The sequence below is a fragment of the Equus przewalskii genome, chromosome X (assembly GCF_037783145.1).
Source record: "Equus przewalskii isolate Varuska chromosome X, EquPr2, whole genome shotgun sequence".
NCBI lineage: Eukaryota > Metazoa > Chordata > Mammalia > Perissodactyla > Equidae > Equus > Equus przewalskii.
Window position 1 is genome coordinate 78133122 of NC_091863.1, and position 20294 is coordinate 78153415.

General features: G+C 37.3%; 1 protein-coding gene across 7 annotated transcripts in view; it reads left to right on the forward strand.

The window, feature by feature from the left end:
• The window catches only part of DIAPH2 (diaphanous related formin 2), an 816328-nt gene that overhangs the window by 399911 nt on the left and 396123 nt on the right, over positions 1-20294 (forward strand). For all 7 annotated transcript variants that reach the window (XM_070605395.1, XM_070605389.1, XM_070605392.1 and 4 more), the window contains one exon: positions 4718-4957. In XM_070605395.1, the coding sequence (XP_070461496.1) occupies positions 4718-4957 (240 nt within the window). The remainder of the gene's footprint in view (positions 1-4717; positions 4958-20294) is intronic.

The following is a 20294-nucleotide window of genomic DNA, read 5'->3' on the forward strand; positions in this document are numbered from 1 at the left end:
ATGCCAGTCAACTAAAATGCTGCGAGGGACCACAACTCAAAACAAACATACATTTCAGCTGAGTTTTTGTTTTATTTACTCATATCACTTAGGCGCACTCAAGTGCCTTTATGAGACATGAGCCTTTTAATAATTGTATCTGTGGCTGGGGATGTTGCTTTGTGCTTCCTGTTATTTCTAGGCTTAGTTATCCAAAACATTCCCTTACATACCAAATTCTCTAATGGAGATTCAACTGTTATCTGTCAATGTAGTCCGGTCTGATCATAAAAATTCACACTTATGATTGCAGCAAATTCTGTTAGTGTGATCAATGCATACTGCTCTGTGGCTCCTGTTACGAGATGCGCCTGAGAGAGCTTCATGTCCTCCATAGTCTCTTGCTTTTATAATACCACGTGGTCAGTGATAACATTTCTAATAGTAAATGTATATTATGCATTAAAACTGGCTAAAGAGAGCAGTGCACAATATTTACAGTGTATTCAATAGATAATGGGTCCCGTTCCTCACTGAGCCCTGGAAACACACATTCCTTACTTGTGGATGAGAGAAGCTTTCCTTCAGGTTTGGGAGAACAATCAGGGATCAGTGTTCCTTCTTGGGAATCTCTGAGGATGAGTGCAGGGAGTAATAACAGCAATAACTGTTGGTTTAGAGTGCTTACATTGTGTCCGCTACTATGACAGGAGTGTTACACATAGGATGTCATTTAAGTCTTACTGCAACTTGCATGGATGACTCAAGGAATCTATTTTACTGGTGAGAAAATGAAGTCTCAGAAACATTAGGTAACTTGCACTAGGTCATACACCTAGAAAATGAAGAACGTGTTCAACTCCAGGTCTGTGTAATTCAAAAGTTCCTATTTCTTCTACTACAATTTGCATTAGGGGTCTGGAGAATGCAGATTGTTTCTTTCCCTCTCCAGGGCTTAGGGAAAAATTCTTCTCGAGCCTACCCTTCCAAATAATTATATGGGGCTCTGAATTTGGGCTAAGATTGGGCCTGGGCGGTATTGTTGGAACGACCTGCATAGTAGCAAACGCCTTTATATAGGGTACCCTCCTCCTTCCCCACTGCAGCCTACTATGGTACCGCTTCACACTATACATCCTCTTCCCAATCTAGCACTTTGATGATATTGGAATTCCTACTTGTATGAATGAATACCTCCATTCATTCGTTCATTTTACAAATATTTATTTTTGAATCACCTATCGTATTTATCACCTGCCATGTGCCAGACCTGGTTCTAGAGGGTAAATAAATGAAGAAATTTTGCCCGATCAAAGGGCAACTCTGACTCCCTTAAAATGTACAACCTCTTCCAGAAATCAGGCTGACTGATGACAGATTAGATCCAGTAATAGCAGTTCAACAAAGTTAATTCCCTAGCATTTCTGGTTTGACATCTCAGTTGAAGATATTATTTTTGCGACAGTAAAACATTACCATACGCTGTTAATTTTGTTCAATAGACAATCTGTCTGTCCTACTTGGGAGAAGAGCTGGAAAATGGTCAGTCAGCTAAGGTCTGCTTTTAAAATCAATCAGCGAATATTTGAATGTCTAATATCTGCCAGACCCTGTGCTAGGGGCTGCACAGGGTGCATTCTTTGACTCTTCTCTCTTTACTCTCTTGTCATCAACAACCTTCCTTGCCTCCCCCAGCATCTATTCAAATAACTCCAAAATCTGCCAACTCCAATACTTATCTCTTCCTAAACTTGAGGACTGCATTTCCAAATGCTACCAGATATCATAATACCTAAAACTCAAAATGTCAAGAAAGTAATATTATTTCCCTATCCTGGAGGTATCATTTTACTACTTATGCAAAAATTTGGAGAGGAAGGCTGAAGGGATCAGGAAGTACATTTAAATAGTCTATTTTAGTAATTCTAGCTTGAAGTAGGTAACATTTAAGCTGATCAGTTGCTAAGTCCCATGGATTCTTCCTTAATTCTGTCTTTTGTGTCCACCGCATCATTTCTATTCCTACTGTCAACATTCTAGCTCATTACCTGTTTCTTAGGTCATTTTGCTGACTTACTAATGGTTTCGCTGCCACTAATCTCTCCTTCAACCAGTCATACATACTGCTCCCAATGAGACTCAAGAGGCAGTGTGGTGAAGTGGTTGGGAATCTGGGTTCTGTGGTCCGAATGCCTGAGTTCAAATCTCTAGCTCTTCTACATATAGTTTGACTTTGTGCAAGTTACCTAGTATTTCTGTTTATCACTTTCCTGATCTTTAGAATGAGACTAATGATAATAACCTTTCCCCAGGATTGTTTTGAGAATAAAATCAGTATATATATATATTTACATATATATATATGTAAAATACATATGTAAAAAATTCCTGGCACAAAGTACTCAATAAGTGATGATGATGATGATTAAAGAACACTTTTGGTCACTTTATTTCAGTTGGAGCTGGTACTAAAAACCAAAAAGAGATCAAATCCATCCTCTCTACGTTTCTAGGCCTAGGACTGAAGTACAAAGCCCCAAAAGGATAAAAATATGAATGAAGACAAGTGGTATTAGAACTGAAGCAAGACTAAAAACCCATGTAAGCCCAAGTTTTAAATCCCTTGTTGATCAGAGGCCAAGGCCACCCTGGTGAGCTGGGTTCCCACATGCCCTTTAAAGCATGGCCACAGCAGGGCAGGGCCATGGCGACTAGCCCCTGGTCAGAGTAGCTCTGTGGCTTTTTTAAGTATCAGGAAGACTCAAGAACTACTCCCTAAACATATAAACTGACAGAGAACATGCTTCTGTGCTAATCATGGCCAGTTACCCGTGAAAGAAAAGGAAAACGAAAGTGGGGAAAGGTTTGGACATAGTGGTAGAGGCGTAAAGGAAAGCAGAAAACCATATAGAAACTTAGAGAGATTCCCATACGTACACAAGGAGATTTGCGCATTGATGGAGATGCAGACTTTGACATGGTCAGCTTCCTATGTCGTGGCCTTTACAGGGACTCTTCAGGACTCTTGTCCGAATTCTGCCCCTAGGTATATGCCTCATATATTCCTAACCTAGAAACCTTTCCTCACACCATTCTTTGTCTCTATGCCTTCTTTCTGGTCCCAGTTTCTCTCTCTGTATTTGTTTATTTATAAATCTACTTGTTTATTTATTCATTTGTATCCCCTCTACTGTGAAGCCTTCATTAAATATTGTAGCATAAGAGTATAAAGTTTTCTTTCAGTGACCATCTCCAGAAGTTAATTTCTGTTTACCCATCTAGAATCATGTGCTGTTTTTTTCACTAGCTATAGTTTTCGAGTGTCTATGTTATGAGTTTTAGGCTATATTAGAAACTTTTGGAGTAGGTAGTGTCTTATACTTACCATGTGAGTACCGAGAAATAGTAGGATGATTTGTATCATATTACGCTGATCATATAAAAAAGCTAGTGGTAAGTGATAAGACCTACATAAATATAATAACAGGTGGATATTCCCAGCGTACTTTTATATATCTGCCTATAAAAAGCATGAAAGCGTGTAGGGGGATTAACAGAAGGCAAAGGTTAGTCTTTGGAGAGGCAGACACCCATGGTTAATAGGCAAGTTCATTTCAAAGAAGAAAAATGATGGACTATGCCTTGCTTTCATATTAGATCCGATATGGTCTATTCAACAGCACATTTGCTGCTTTGAGAGGGTGATTTGTGGTTTAAAGACTTTTGTTTATGTTGTTAAATTCTTTTCATGTTGTCTACAAATATCTCAGTGCCTAGTCTGTACCTGGCATTTGTATTCAAGAAACTAAGCTATATGTGCAAAAAATAAATATAGCTAGGATTGTTAATTTCTTTTCATTGTGTATGCGCTTGCGTATGTTCAAGCGAGTCTACCCTCCCCCCACCTCGCTCCCAGAATTCATTTGGTGAATGAAAACTCGTTAAATGACTTGGAGTTATAGGAAATTAAAGACTAAAAGAAATTATTATTATAGGAGCTATACCAAAGGGAATAGAGAATGTGCACCAATACTATGAAACAGGTAATTAAAACCTGAGTTGAACTGTTTGTAAGAAAACCAATATAGAATTCTTGAATAATGTGCTTAAAAGTAAGTTCATGTGATACTACCATAACCTAATTATTTAACATCAACATTCTGTCAAGCAGGTGAAATTCTTTAGAGCATATATAAATATTTAATATACTTTATGAATAGAAATCATAGGTTTGAAATTATTAAATGCTCAATCAGAGCTAGTCCTCTGATTTCAAACAGCATAGTAATAGGTAATTTCCTAGGAAATGTGGTTCCACTTATATTTTCTGTCATCGTGTACATCTTTTATCTGTGGCCCAACTATTCACTCAACTCAATTTCCTATTTGTAAATTTTCCTAGTTCACCTCAGGGGCACATTTTTGGCAGTTTGAATGCTGTTAATGAATAATGATTATATGATTAACATATAGCACTTGTCTAGTTTCTGTAATATTCTTCATGCTATAAGAATGATCTAATTTATTTGTTTAAAACTGAACAGCTCACTGATTTTTAAACTTTTATAAACATCTTCTTTGGGAATGTCTCAAGCAAATAAAAATAATATATTTTAAAACCTAGAGAGAATTCACTTTATGTAGGAATTTTCCAGTATTGTCTCTAAGTTTATCCCCCCTGGCGTGAGGACTAACAGGCTGTGATATATGTTCTTATAGAGCCTTCCTTATCTTACAGATGAGCTCAGTGAAAATGTTGCGGCCCCGACTGAATAGCATTCTTTTCAAGCTCACTTTTGAAGAACACATAAACAACATCAAACCGAGCATCAGAGCAGTCACTCTCGCCTGTGAAGAACTGAAGAAGAGTGAAAGCTTTAACAGACTTTTAGAGTTAATTCTTTTGGTTGGAAACTACATGAACTCAGGCTCCAGAAATGCCCAGTCTTTGGGTTTTAAGCTCAACTTCCTTTGTAAGGTAAGATAACATTTTAGAATGCTAATTTCCAGTAATCTCGTCTATGAGAGGACTCACTCAAAATAGCAATAGTATATAAGTCAAAAAAAACATGCTTTAAAAGGGTGAATTTTATGGTGTGTGAATTTTATCTCAATTAAAACAAATAATTTTTAAAAATCTTACCGCAGTAAGTAAGATCTCAAAGAGAGTTCAAATTCTTCCGTAGTATAGTACTAAACTCTTGGGTATCAACTCTTACTGGAGTTTGTAAATCCAAAAAAATTGCTTTTATAAAGTAGATGCAATCTTGTATTTCAGTCCCTTTGTACTTATTTTATATCTCTCCAAAAAGTATTTGAGAAGCGAAATTCAATGAGGTAAGTAGCCAGAAATTTCTTTTCGGATATGCTTTGTTTATTCTTCTCTAATAAAATAATACTCTTTATTACTGACTAGTGTTGCGTTACTAAGTTTATACTAGATACCTTGCACATTAACTAAAAGTTTAAAAAATCACACGATAATCATTTTATTGTTTTGACTGGGCCATTTCATACTATTATTTTTGAGATTTAATTCTTGTAAAAAGTAAATAGAGAAGGGTGAAAGTGATCATCTATGTCCATTTTTAGGCTAGACCAAAGCACCTTATTGAAGGAAACGATCTGTCTGTTATGGAGAAGAATCTGAACAGACTCTGAGGTGAAGGCCTGTACAAAAGCTAGAGATGAAAATAAATCTGAAAACAAGCAGTCTATCTTTGACATCTCACCATTCTTTCCCTTTTTTTTCTTTCACATCTGAAAACATTGCAGAACTTCAGTTAGTTCTTGAAGTACATATTATAACGCAAATCCCAGTCTAGGAATGGGTATAAATTTCTTTTCTATTCCTGCAGTAAATAGGTGTGCATTACATATACATGGCCTAGCATTTTAATATGTATCAAAAATGATTTGCTTCCAGTATTCTAACCCAGATAGACATAAAGCATAACATTTGCAGATAATAGGATGTATAATGGCAGTGTAAGTATCTGTTTACTCCTGATTTATGTTTGAGGGATGTAAGAAAAGAGAGCAAGGAAGGTAGGGAAGATCATCTGGAATGCTAGATTCTGTCAAACAAATTTTTTTTTACTCCCTCTTCTTGTGATATTGGGGAACATGGGAAATAATCTGATAATGCCAGAGAGAGTAAGGCAATGCTGGTAATAAACTGGAATAAGTCATAGCCAGATTTGTAGGATAAAAAGAAATATTTGAGACTTTTCCATTGTATTGCATACCATATGCTCAATATACTAATAAAGAAAAACTAATAAAGTCCTCCCTTACCAGGATGCTGCTTGTTTAGAGTATATGCTGTATGCACAGTGAGTGAGTCATAAAGCATTCTTGGTTGATGCTTATAAAGATAGTATGAATTAAAGCAAAATATCATTGGAAATTTGTATTGTATACCTATTTCACAATTCATAACAAAATATCCTAATTTGGGTAAATATGTACCTTTTTGTGTGTCTTAATTTCACTGTATTCAAGTTAATTACATGAACTGATTTTTTTGGATAAGGAATGAATAAGTCATTTACACGCAGGAACAAAAGATTATATTAATCTCACAGAAGGGTTTTGCAGTTACATCTTATATTTGGGAGACAGGCTTCTTCCTGTCATCTACCTGTCAAATAAAAGTTCTTCTCCACAACGCTGATCTGACATCTATCACTAGAGGTATGCACAAAGGATTCAGCACAAAGATTTTTGCCAACTTCAAATAAAATAAAAAATAATCTTGGGGGAAATACTATCATGTAGTAATAGGTGTTCTAAAAGAGAAAGAAGGGAATGTTTTAAAATCTTTTCCCCCCACTTTTGAGTAGGATTTGTATCCTCAGGGAAATACTTGTCATTAAGAAAATGCAATACAATATACATGCACGATATTCCTACAGTATCTAGGATTCAAAGGACATTTCTGGAATACAGAGGATTCTGAGGAGATGTAAATGTCTAAAATGACAGAAATTTGCTGAAGTACACAGAAGTAGTTAGGTTCGTAATCTGTTCAAAACTGAATTAACTAACTGCTGATGTATGATTAGCTAGAATTTCTGTTAAATTTCACTTATATTATAAAAGATTACTTCGTTGGTTTTTCTTAGTGTTCTTTTTTCTTAAAAAAACAGCAGAGGGAACTTGCTTTGTAAAGCCCTGACTATGCTCTAAAAATGATACCATTTACCCACCTAAATTATTCTAATGATAATTTCCTTTCTCAGTGAATTTAAAATTGTAATCCACTGCTTTTTACAGGAAGCTATAGGGTATGTTAAAATATTCACCTAGTTAAAAGAAGCCGTGGTATAAGCAGTTGAACTTATCGGATGTATCTCGTAGTAAAGTAATATTAAAAATTCAGATGGTCACATTAACTCCTATAATATTTGGGAAGAAAAGGAAAACAGATGGGTTAACCTAAATGTCAAATATCACTAAAGGGTATCATTACTATAAGTACTACCCTCATCACAAGATGCTTTGTTAATTTGTAGCAGTGAATTATCACTTTTCTCAGTCACCAAACCAGGGTGCTGAACTGTTAGAAAAATCATTTCCATGCAGATGAGTTGCCAGTGTTAGCTTGTTCCATGCTTGCCTGTTGGTTATTACAATTCTAACCAATAGGAATATTGCACTTCAGGGTCGTTTGTTGTATATGTTTTCAGTATATAATAACATATGTAATCTGTATAAGAACAAATCATCTACAAATACTTTGCACTCCCTAGGCACTAAGCTTTGTGGGTGTATCAGATAAGGTCTTTGTTTGCAAGCAACAGAAACTGACTCTGCCTGATTTAAGTGAAAAACAGAATTTATTGAAAGGATGTGAGGTAGTTCAGCCAGAAACCGAGGAAAGGCTGAAGAACTTGACCTTTAAAAGAGCAGCAACTATGGCAGCTTTGAGAACGTGGGGAGCCAGGACGAAGGGAAAGTCTTTTCAGGAAGTTGCCTTTGGGATGTATTAGCTCCTGCCATTTTCCTTCTCCTTTCCCTATGTTTGGTTCAAATTCTAATTGGAAAGAGAGACTGATTGGCCTAGTGTGAATTACAGGAACAGCTGTGTCCAGGGGAGGGCTAAGAACCTTGATTGACAGCACTACCAAGACTGCTTGCGATGGAAGATTGGTCATGCCCTAAAGGATGCTGTTATCAAAGATAGGGATGCCAAGGTTAGGGGTAGGTGAAGGGATATCAGGCAGGACCAAACAAACAAAGGCAAAGCAAAACAGATGGTTGGTACACCAGGGGGTTACAAACAATACAGAAGACATACAGAAATCTCAAGCAGCTTGTGGTACCGTTGAGTAGCCAGGAAATATACATACAGAGTATTACGTACTGCCACCAGATACACTGTCAATGAATACAAAAATCAATGGCCATTGAGATTAGCGGGACTTCTGAAGAGGGAGGAAGTTTTGGGGATGGGGATGGTGATGGGCAGTACTGGTAAATTGGAACAGAAGGATCTTGAAGGATAGGTAGAATTAGGTTATATGAAGAGAAGAAGCTATAACCTTAGAAGATAGGAGGACGCTGGGCTCAGAACCTACATTGTAGCTTCCGTTGCCAATTACTAGCCAAATTTTCGTGGCTAAGTCACTTCCTCTCTCTGAACTTCGGTTTCCTCATCTATAAATGAAGAAATACAGTGACCCTTGTTTATTTTCATAGAGTTGTTGTCAGGGTCAAATAAAATGATGTTTGTCAGCATACTTTGAAAAATTATAGTGTCAAACAAATGGTAGTAGTTTTTTTTTAATGATGGTACACAACTAGGAATAATCATGATGTGTTTGAGGATGAATTTAGAAAACCACGCTGCCTGGAATATGGGGTGTATGTTGGAAGCAGATGATAACTTTGGTAGGCAGACTGTGAGAAGATTTTGAGTTATTTGTATACTAGTTTGGATATCTTGCCTCCATAACTATTTTTTTCTTTTGGAAAATCACTCCCAGCCATTTCTTAACTTATGAAGGCCAAAACTTTTCTTTTTCTGCCTTGTGTTAATATCTCCTTCACTCATACTATGACTTTCTAGTCCTTCCAATTGGACAGAAAGACATAACAAATTATGATATAGTAGAATTTTGTGTTTTTGTACATATGTGAAATATGTTGTACAAAGAACTTGAAGAAAACATTTAAGTTTACTGTGAAGAAAATTTTAGGTATCTTTAAGTCTTTAGGATTAATATGATAATGTAATTGTGCTACTTTTCCTGAGATTCATCATTTATATAAAGTATATGTAACATATAAAGGCCTCATTTCCTAGAGGCCCTCACATGGTATTAGTGACAGAATATTATAGGCATTGCCTCAAATGTACAAAGGAAAACATCCATCTTCATAGAAGTTGTAAGAAGGAAAGTGAAATGGTTTGGTTTCGTTGTGAAATAGAAGGTAGCTTACTAGAAAATATGATTTGTAAGGAAAATGACAGCTGTCTATGGAAGCAAAATTTGGATATAAAATCCAAGAGAAAATCTACAAAACACCTAAGGAAAAAGTCATATCTGAGTACTCTCAACATTTCACAATGTTTAATCATTTTTAGCTGAAATTATGTGGATTGTGTCCATATAAACTGAGAATCTTAACATGAGAAAGTATCTAGTCTAGCCCCTGCAGTCTGCAGAGAAAACTGACCCTCAGAGAAGAGAAACCCTGGCTAGTGTATCGGTCAGCTCGGGCTGCTGTAACAATATCACACACTGCGTGGCTTCAACAACAGAGACTTAATTTCTCACAGTTTTGGAGATGAGAAGTCCAAGATCAGTGTTCTGGCCTAATTAGTGTCTGGCGAGGGCTCACTTCCTGGCTTGCAGACAGCTGCCTTCGAACGGTGTCGTCACATAGCCTTTCCTCTGTGCATTCACAGGGAGAGACACAGAGACAGAGAGAGTGAGCGAGGAAGAGCTCTGGTGTCCCTTTCTCTTCTCATAAGGACACTAATCCTATCAGATTAGGCTCACCCTATGACCTCCTTTAACCTGAATTGCTTCCTTAAGCCCTTGTCTTCAAATACGTCACATTGAGGGTTAGGGGATCAACATGTGGGTTTGGGGGTGGGGTGGGGGACACAGTTCAGTCCGTAACAGTCAGGTTCCTGGAGCTGGATACAGTGACCAACTGTCCTGGTTTGCCCAGGACTGAGGGCTTTCCTGGCATGTGGGACTTTCAGTGCTAAAATTGGGACAGTCCCAGGCAAACCAGGACAGTTGGTCACTTTAGTTATGAAACTAGAGGTGGGGGTTCTGTCCTCCTAATTATGCTCCATTTCTCTCTCTCACTCTCTTTCTCTTTTAAACATGTAACTGAAGCAGCCTTACCTTTTGCCTTTTTATAATGTCCTTTGCTACTCTTCTTCATCTAATTTTTGCCCTTTAGCTCTTCTCTGGTTTCCACTGCACATTGTGAGGACAATTATTCTAGAACTCTCCACACTTTACTATAATTATCTTATTTCTCTCTCTTTCAAGACTCAGAACTCATGGATTTTGGATGTTTGTTTTGTTCTACATTGTATCGCCAGTATCTATTGTATATGAAACCCTCAATAAATTGCTATTGAGTGAAAGCCAGATGATTTGATTAAATATAGGATGTGTTGCAAGTGTTCTCATAAGTGTTAACTGTTTTTAAAGTGAGAGAGTTTATTTCCTCCCAGATATAAAGGGTATTTTTACCACCAAAACTATTGAATATGTAATTGTAACACTTTGCTATAGTGTATTTGTAAAAACATAGAAATGTATTATTTGCTATAAATATAAACGAACAATTCACCCTCAAATATGGGTCAATAAATAAATATGGAACTATTAATTTAAAAACCAAAGATATTTTAGAAAATAACCTCTATAGGATATACCAAAAGGCCTCTGAGCAAAGGTCCATAAATCCTGGTCAATAATCCACACGTTAGGTTGCCTGTGTCTCTACAGTTTGTAAAGTGCTTTCTTTGAGATTCTGTGAGGTTAATTTTTATTAACCCCATTTTGCAAGTTAGGAAACTAAAGCCTGGTAAGGTTATGCAATTTTTCCAACATTAAAAAGCTAATAAATGTTCAATTTCAGGCTTAAATCTAGGTTTTCTGTGTTGAAAACTTTGCGGCACCCTGCCTCATGGCGCCGTAACAGAATGGTTGGTTGTAAGTGGCTCATTTCAAGGAAGCCGTACATACGCGACTCTGCCACTTAGAGTTCTGAAAATGGGGAAAATCACATGTGGATTTTCTCAACTCTCTGGTAGCTTGTAAAATGAGGAATCTCTTCTTTTTCTTCAAATTGAATTGGAAGTAATTGTAGGCATATTAATAGTCTCTCTTTCCCTAATGGATTTGAATGTATCAGGCCATGAGCCTATATATTTGTAATAAAATAGCACCTAATAATCTGAATAATCCTAGAGCTGTCACTTGACCTTGTATATATAGGCTTTCAGAGCATGTCAGTTTTGGGTAGGCAGGGTTGGCTGCTGTTGTCAATATTTTACAAATGAGGAGCTGCGCTCCAGAGAGATGGCTTACCCAGGATCACTCAGTGTCAGAGGCAGAGTGAGAATCCAACTTTTCCTAGGATTCAAATTATTTCAGTGGCTCAAGATATTTTCAGAATTTGATCGTCTCTTTTGCTTTTTCCTATCAGACAGTGTTTAGCATTCTTTGAAATTGGGGGAAATGTGGTTGATAATTTGCTGAGAAGAAAATTGCTTTGGAGGCTATAATTTGTCTTGGAAAAATTCTGTGTAGGGGAAGATTACACATTCCATCAAGTATGGAGTTCGATGGAATGTTAGGTCCTCTTTCCAAACTCTCCATTTTCTCCCCTTGGGTCCTTGAAACTTTCCTTCGTGTGGGGCTATTTGCAGCAAAGAGTTTTCAGTTGGTGATCTTCCTGAGTTGCTGGCTATACTCAATGATAAAAGATCTAATGCTATGACAGAATGCAGAGGAGCTCATTCATGTTACTTTGCATTTTAAAATGTCATTGTATAATACAGTGACACTCCGTACCATTTGTTCATAATTCATGACCAATAGACACAAACATTTCAAGTTAAGGATTTGTCTGTGCCTCATTACATTACACTGAAGCAAGAACATTCACCATTTTTGACCTCTGAAATAACTAAGCACCATAGAATGACATCAGGACAGGATATCATTCTTAATTTTAAATGGTTTTCTTTGTTCAGCTTATTTGATGGTTGACCTTTATTTAAGTCCATTGTGTTTTATTGTATTGTGCTTAATGGGCTCTCATCATTGAGAACCACTGAATAGTTACTTGAATTTAAAGATGAATGTTGCACCGTAGTGATACTATGCCAGTGGTGACATTTTAGATTCCGTTTCTGTAATTGTGTCATGGGTTTTTGTTTCCTGCAGTTCTTCAGGTAAATCAATGTACCAAAATTTGTGATTTTCAAACAGCAAGCATTAATCTTACGACAAAAAGTCCAGAAGTGTTTAAATTTATAGAACACTAAATTAATTTTTTTTAAAAGATTTTATTTTTTGCTTTTTCTCCCCAAAGACCCCCAGTACATAGTTGTATATTCTTCGTTGTGGGTCCTTCTAGTTGTGGCATGTGGGACGCTGCCTCAGCGTGGTTTGATGAGCAGTGCCATGTCCGCGCCCAGGATTCGAACCAACGAAACACTGGGCTGCCTGCAGTGGAGTGCGCGAACTTAACCACTCCGCCACGGAGCCAGCCCCACTAAATTAATTTTTTTAAAGAAACAATTCTCCATAAGGTCTTTACATTCCCGTATGTTACTTGTTATATGTCCTAAAGCACATACTATTAATCGGTGCAGGTGGACTTGAGCACACAGGCAATTGGTAATCCTAAAAGACTGTTTCAATCATCTCATTTCTCCAGTAATCAAGATGCTTGGACACCAGCTCAGAAATCCAATCCGAAGTCCTCACCTCCAATGCCCTTCATGCTATTGAAAATCTGAGCAAAACACAGACTATTTCTGAGTTTCTCTTCTTTGAAAACACAGCCCTCTAAAAGTTGAAAACTTGTGATCATGGCTCCCTGATTGTGTAATCCCGTGGACACACTACAATGTACTTTGCAAATTGTCCTTCAGTTAGAAAATCAGCTCCTGTTTCATTTCTAAGATGGGGGGTACCCAGTCTCTTTATCCATCTCTGTACTACAGTGGTCCACAGTTGGATCGGCTCCTTAAGTAGAAAGAAAACTTGATGAAGGTAGTGTCACTTTCTGTCTTTAGAGGTGCTTTCGTCTAAGATGGAAATCTCAATTCTTCCGAATGGTCACATTTTCCAGACTTACGCTAATGTGGGGATGCATTATGTCTTCCTTATCCTCTGGAGCCTACATAACAGAATTGAGATGCGAGAAAAGGCTAATTGCTGTGTCAGCAGGGGTGAAGCTGGATGACCATGTTGGGCACGGGAATTGTCCAGTTTTGTAGATGTCCTTCTTCCAATCGATATGGTTATGAAAGACTACGTCTGTTGGAATACCTCTTTTGAAAACTTGAGCTCTGATTAAACGAAACAAATTCACACCTTTATTCTCATACTTGCCTCTAAAAATACAGTGGTCCCAGAAGCTTATTTAAAGGTTTTTCTCTAAGTTGCAATATTCATTAATTTACATTCATTGGTGCAAATTAGTCAGCTACTACTTTAAATGTAACACTTGTTTGTTTTCTCAGAATCTGATTACATTTGTTTAGATATTATCACATTTACAGCACTGCAGTTTGGGGTGAGTGGAAACTTCATTATACCCCCCAATTTTCAGTTTGTTAAACTCTGTGGAGAACAGTAGTTTGTGGATGTAATTTGTTGGATGCTGACTTGATTAGTATCCCTTGTCAATACTCACTGCTTTGGAGACATCATTTTTTTTCTCTCAACATTTTTTCTGTCTGTTTTACTTATATATGTGAAAATGCTCTGTCCTTGAAACTCACATACACAGACACACACACACACACCCACCCACACACCCCCAGGCCCTTAACTGTGATTATTAATATTGTGAAGCTTACGATGCTTTCCCTGGTTTTAACTTTTATGTTACAGTTAAATCTGCCTCCCATATGTCTCTATAACTTGCTGTGAGGGCTAATATGAATATGTATAATACACACTTGGCTTGTGTGCCAGCTCTGCCTAGTTATTGTACTCCCCCATGCAAATACATGACCTTTTTGATATGGAAGAGATTCCAATTTTTGAAGGTTTTATATTAGCGGAAGATCAAGGAAAAGAAATTAAAAGCTAGATCAAGCCAGAAAGTGTGTCCGTGCACGTGTGTGTTTGTGTGTGTGTGTGTGGGGGGGGGGTGTGGCTGGCATGGGAGAGAGATTGAGAGACAGAATAAGAGTGAAAGAGAATGAAAGAGTGAGAAAGAATCAGGAATGTTTTTCAGAATTGGATGATCAGGGAGAAACAGGGTTGAGTTGAGTATTTCTCCTTATACATAAATTGACAAAATTGTGAAGAGCATTTAAAATGCAAAGTAAGACTTGCCAAATTATGCTCCTTATCTTCCTCCAATCATAATTATTAAAGAGCCAAATATATATATTTGTACATAGAACTATAATGAGGGGTGTAATTTGTTTTTGGTAGAGGACTCATGTGTGGCTTGGTTTATAACTCATTAAATACAGACATTTAAAGAGAGCAAAAAGATGTGTATATCTGTATTTTCTTTCATTTTTTGTTTTTTGGTGAGGAAGTTTGGCCCTGAGCAAACATCTATCGCCAATCTTCCTCTTTTTGCTTGAGGAAGCCTGTCCCTGAGCTAACATCTGTGCCAGTCTTCCTCTATGTTGCATGTGGGATTCTGCCACAGCATGACTTGATGAGTGATGTGTAGGTCCGCGCCTGGGATCCGAACCTGTGAACCCCAGGCCACCAAAACGGAGCACGTGAACCTAACCACTATGCCACTGGGCTGGCCCCTCTTTTATTCAAAAAAAATTTATTCTCGTACACTAATATAAAAAACACAATCAACTTAATCCTGTGCCGTAACTGTACTTGTCGAAATCATTATGACTAAGCAGTAATGGATATATGTAGTTAACTGTTCTGTTTGGTAGTATGGCTGGCAGAGATGAATAATTCTCAAGTTCACCAAAAAGCTCTGTTTTGGTTCGTGATGAGTTCCCCATATCAGGGGTGGCAATAAACAATTTCAGCACTGGAGCAGACAAAAAAAAATGATGATTTATAGGACTAGCTGTAGGTCTTACTTGGTTCGCCACAAAGACTGTTTCCGCAGAGGAGTTAAATGAACCCAGCTGGCTTAGTATTCTGTGAATAGCTGTAGTCATTTTCGGAGTTTAATCTTATGACTGATTTTGTAATTCTCACAGTGGGGGAAAGTTGACAACATGAACAGCATTTAGTGAATATAATTAGTAAGTTTGAAAACAAATGCCTTTTTATTCTATAAAAGCTCTGTTCGAAGGGGATTTTCAACCCTGTATGAGACTGTTGTTCAAAAAATGTGGCTACTGTGACTAAATGTGACCGATCATCTTCCAAACTGATATTTCTGTCAAACGAAGCCGTACATGAAGGCATGGCATACTTTAAGAAGGAGGGCTGATGACCATGGAAGGGGGTTTATAAAGCAGCAGTTAATATTCAAAGAAAACTCTGAACATCCAGTTACCCTGTGACAGTTTTAAGGATTCTAAGAACTATTTATATACATTTAAATGCTTTTTAGCTAGTAATGGGGCAGCAAGTTGGCCACATTTATTGAGTCCTTGCTTTCTGTGGAAACCTGTGCTAGATGTTGCACGGTTAAAGAGAAATGAAACATGCATCTCCAGTCCTTGAGGGCCTTATGAGCTAGTTGCCAGAAGCAGAACGTTGTAATACTAAAACAAGAGACAGAGAGGGAGATATGGAGAAATGAGGCAGGGAGTGGGGCGAGAGAGGGCTTCTGTATAATAGTGCACACAAAAAATAATCTATCTTGCTACAAATACTGGGTAACTAACTACAAGCGAATAAAGTACTCAGATGGTAACCCCTACTGTAAAGCTGCTCCACTTTATTTTATTTTATCATTTGACATCTGTATTCCCTGCAAAGTGATCACTGCCCCAAGTCCAGTTACCATCCATCACCATGCAGTTGACCTCCTTCACCCGTTTCACCTACCCCCAACCTCCGGCTCCTCTGGTAGCCACAAATCTGTTCTTTGTATGTGTGATCGTGGTTTGTTTTTTAAGATTCCACATTTGAGTGAAATCATATGGTATTTGACTTTATCTGTCTGAATTATTTCTTTTAGCATAATACCCTTTAGGTCCATCCATGTTGTTGCAAATGACAAGATTTCATTCTTTTTTATGACTGAGTAGTATTCCAGTGTGTGTATATGTGTGTGTGTGTGTATATAACACATCTTCTTTAAGTATTCATCCATGGGTGGCCTCTTAGGTTGTTTCTGTATCTTGACTATTCTAAATAATGCTGCAAAGAACAGAGGGGTGTATGTATCTTTTCAAATTAGCGTTTCATGTTCTTTGGATATACACACAGAAGTGGAATTGCTGGGTTGTATGATAGTTCTATTTTTAATTTTTTGAGGAACATCCATACTGTTTTCCCTAGTGGCTGCACAATTTACCCACCAACAGTGCACAAGAGTTCCCTTTTCTCCACATCCTTGCCAACACTTGTTCTTTCTTGTCTTTTTGATACTAGCCATTCTGACAGATGTGAGGTGATATCTCATTGTGGTTTTGATTTGCATTTTCCTGATGATTAGTGATGTTGAGCATCTTTTTATGTGCCTGTTGGCCATCTAATGTTTTCTTTGAAAAAAATGTCTATTCAAGTCCTCTGCCCCCCCCCCTTTTTTTTTGCTGAGGAAGATTAGCCCTGAGCTAACATCTGTTGCGTCTTTCTCCACTTTATGTGTGGTTGATGCCACAGCATGGCTGACAAGTGGTGTAGGTTGATGTCCGGGATCCGAACCTGCAAACCTGGGCTGCCAAAAGCAGAGTGCGCCACACCTTAACCACTACTCCATGGGGCCAGCCCCCCTCTGCCCATTTTCAAATCAGATTGTTTGGTTTTTTGATATTGAGTTGTATGAGTTCTTTGTCTAATTTGGATATTAACCCCTTATCGGATATATCATTTGCAAATATCTTCTCCCATTCGGTAGGTTGCCCTTTCATTTTGTTGATGCTTTCCTTCACTGTGCAAAAACTTTTTAGTTTGATGTAATCTCATCTGTTTATTTTTGCTTTTTTTCCTCTTGCCTGAGAAGACAGATCTAAAAAAACATAGCTAAGACTGATGTCAAAGAGTGTACTGCCTATGTTTTCTTCTAGGAATTTTAGGGTTTCAGCTCTTATATTCTTGTCTTCAATCCATTTTGAGTTAACTTTTGTATGGTATGAGACAGTGGTCCAGTTTCATTCTTTTGTGTGTCACTGTCTGGTTTTCCCAGCACCGTTTATTGCAGAGACTCTTCCACGTTGTATATTCTTGCCTCTGTTGTAGATTAATTGACCATCTATGCATGAGGTTATTTCTGGGTGACCCACTTCTTTAGAAAACAAAAGCACAATATAGCCCCATTTACAACAGGTACTTATAACATATACAACATTTACTTCTCTCCCTCAAACAGTTGTTTTAGATTTTGCTTTTTCCGACTGCTGCCGTGTGCTTCTGACAAGCACAAAGCCTTGCTGTTCATATTTTCCTTCTTTCTCTTTTTGAATCTGCATTCTCAGAATACTCTCTTCTCTTTTACGTTATAATAAGAAGATATTTAAAACTGCTTCTTATAAGTTCCTACCTACCTTCTACTGTAATTAAATGTTATAGTTTTTCAAATTTTGGACAAAATCAATCGGTACCTCTTCAAAAACAGTAATATAATAGTACTAATGTGTGACTGTTAGATGTCTGTACCCTTCCTTATTCATTAATTGGGAAAAATATCAAGTGATATGTGTTTTAGCAAGAAGATGTCATGAAATTTTCCAGCTAAATTAAATAAAAAGGAAAAATGACACTATTTTATGCTCTGAGTGAGGGACCACTCTGGGATCCAAGCAACTTAGTATGAGGAAAGATACGCTATTTAGAGGCTGACTGTTCAGAGAAAGGAATTCAATCTTAAAATTCAAGCAAATAGCTAGATACTTACATTAAAACAGAATATTTTACTTGGAAACCTGTGCTGACAAAAGTAGAAAAGCATCGTAAGCTCTTCAAAGATTTGGTGGAGACGTGGATGCACGATTCCAAAGATTTTTCATCAATCACAGCCTGGTCCGTTCAGATCCCTCTATGTTTACAAACTTCAGCTTTCGTGAAATATATGAGAAAGGCCAGGGTACTCGTCAGCTTCTAAAAGTGTCTTGTTAGGACTTTTGTTTGTTTGTTGGGTCGTTATTATTTCAGATATAAAATGTGTTCACGACCACGGAAGATTTGAACTTAATGTGTAATTTTTTAAAGTAACTTTACCGAAGTATAATTGACATACAATCACATTTATTCATTTTCAGGTATACAGTTTGATGAATTTTGTTATTTGTGTACAGTTAAGTAACCTCTACCGCCGTCAAGATACAGAACAGTTCCATCAACCTGTATAGTTTCCTCGTGCCCCTTTGCAATCAGCCCCCACTCCCAGTTCCAGCCAACTACTGATTTGCTTTCTGTCACTATAGTTTTGCCTTTGTCTGGAATTTCATATGAATGGAATCATCCAGTAATGAAGTCTCTTGTGTTACTTTGTGTTTGGTGTGACTTTCACTTAGCATAACGTTGTGGCATAGAGTAGTAGTTTATTTTTATTGCTGAGTAATATTCCATTGTATGGATATACCATATCTGTTTCCATTCATCATTCCATTTCCATTCATGGACATTTGGGTCATTTCTACTTTTTTGCTGCCGTTAATATTCACATGCAAGACATAAATTTCATTTATCTTGAATAAATACCTAGGAGTGGGAATGCTGGATCATATTGAAAGTACAGGTTTAATTTTAAAAGATACTATTTTCCAAAGTGTCTGTACCATTTTATATTCATACGTACAGTTAAATTAAATTAAACCACAATGAGAGATCATTTCAAATCCATGAGATTGGTAAAAATTTAAAATTCTGATAATATCAAGTATGAGTAAGAATATGTGTCAAAAGGATCTGTTGGTGAGAATGTAACTTGGTACCTCTATTTTGGATAACAATTTGGTACCATCTAGAAATGTCAAAGATCCAATACCTGGAAATGCTACTCCTAGTATAGTCTCTAGATTAACTTTTACATAGGGACTCTGGAGACATGTACAAAAATGATCACAGCATCAAAGGATACTATCAGCAGAGTAAAAAGGCAACTCACAGAATGGGTGAAAATATTTGTAAATCACATATCTGCTAAGGGGTTAATAACCACAACAGATTAAGAATTCCTACACCTCAACAACAACAAAAACCAGCACTGTAATTCAAAAATGGGCAAAGGACTTTAATATACATTTCTCTAAAGAAGATGGCCAATAAGCACATGAAAAGATGCTTGACATCACTAATCATTAGGGAAATGCAAATCAAAACCACAATGGGATACCACTTTATATTCATTAGGATTGTCACTATCTAAAAAACAGAAAACAAAAAGTGTTAGTGAGGATATGGAGAAATTGGAACCCTTGTGCATTGCTAGTGTGAGTGTAAAATGATGCAGTTACTGTGGAAAAGAGACTAGAGGTTACTCAGATTAAACCTAGAATTACCATATGATGCAGCATTCCACTTCTGGGTGTACACATAAAAGAACTGAAAGCAGGGACTTGAACAGAGATTTGTACACTGACATTCATAGCAGCTTTGTTCCCAATAGCAAAGGTGAGAGCAACCCAAGTGTCCATTGACAGATGAACGGATAAGCAGAATGTTTTATATACATAGAGTGGAATATTATTCAGCCTTTAAAAAGGAAGAAATTCTAGTACATTCTACAATGTGGACGAACCTTGACGATATTATGCTAAGTGAAATAAGCCAGACATGGAAGTACCAATATTGTATGATTCCACTTACATGAGGTACCTAGAAAAGTCAAATTTGTATAGACAGAAAAGAGAATAGTGGTTGCCAGGGGTTGGAGTGGAGAGGGTGATGGGGAGTTATTATTTAATGGATACGGAGGTTCAGTATGGGGTGATGAAAAAGTGCTGGAGTTGGATAGTGGTGATTGTTGCCTGACAAAGTGAGTGTAGT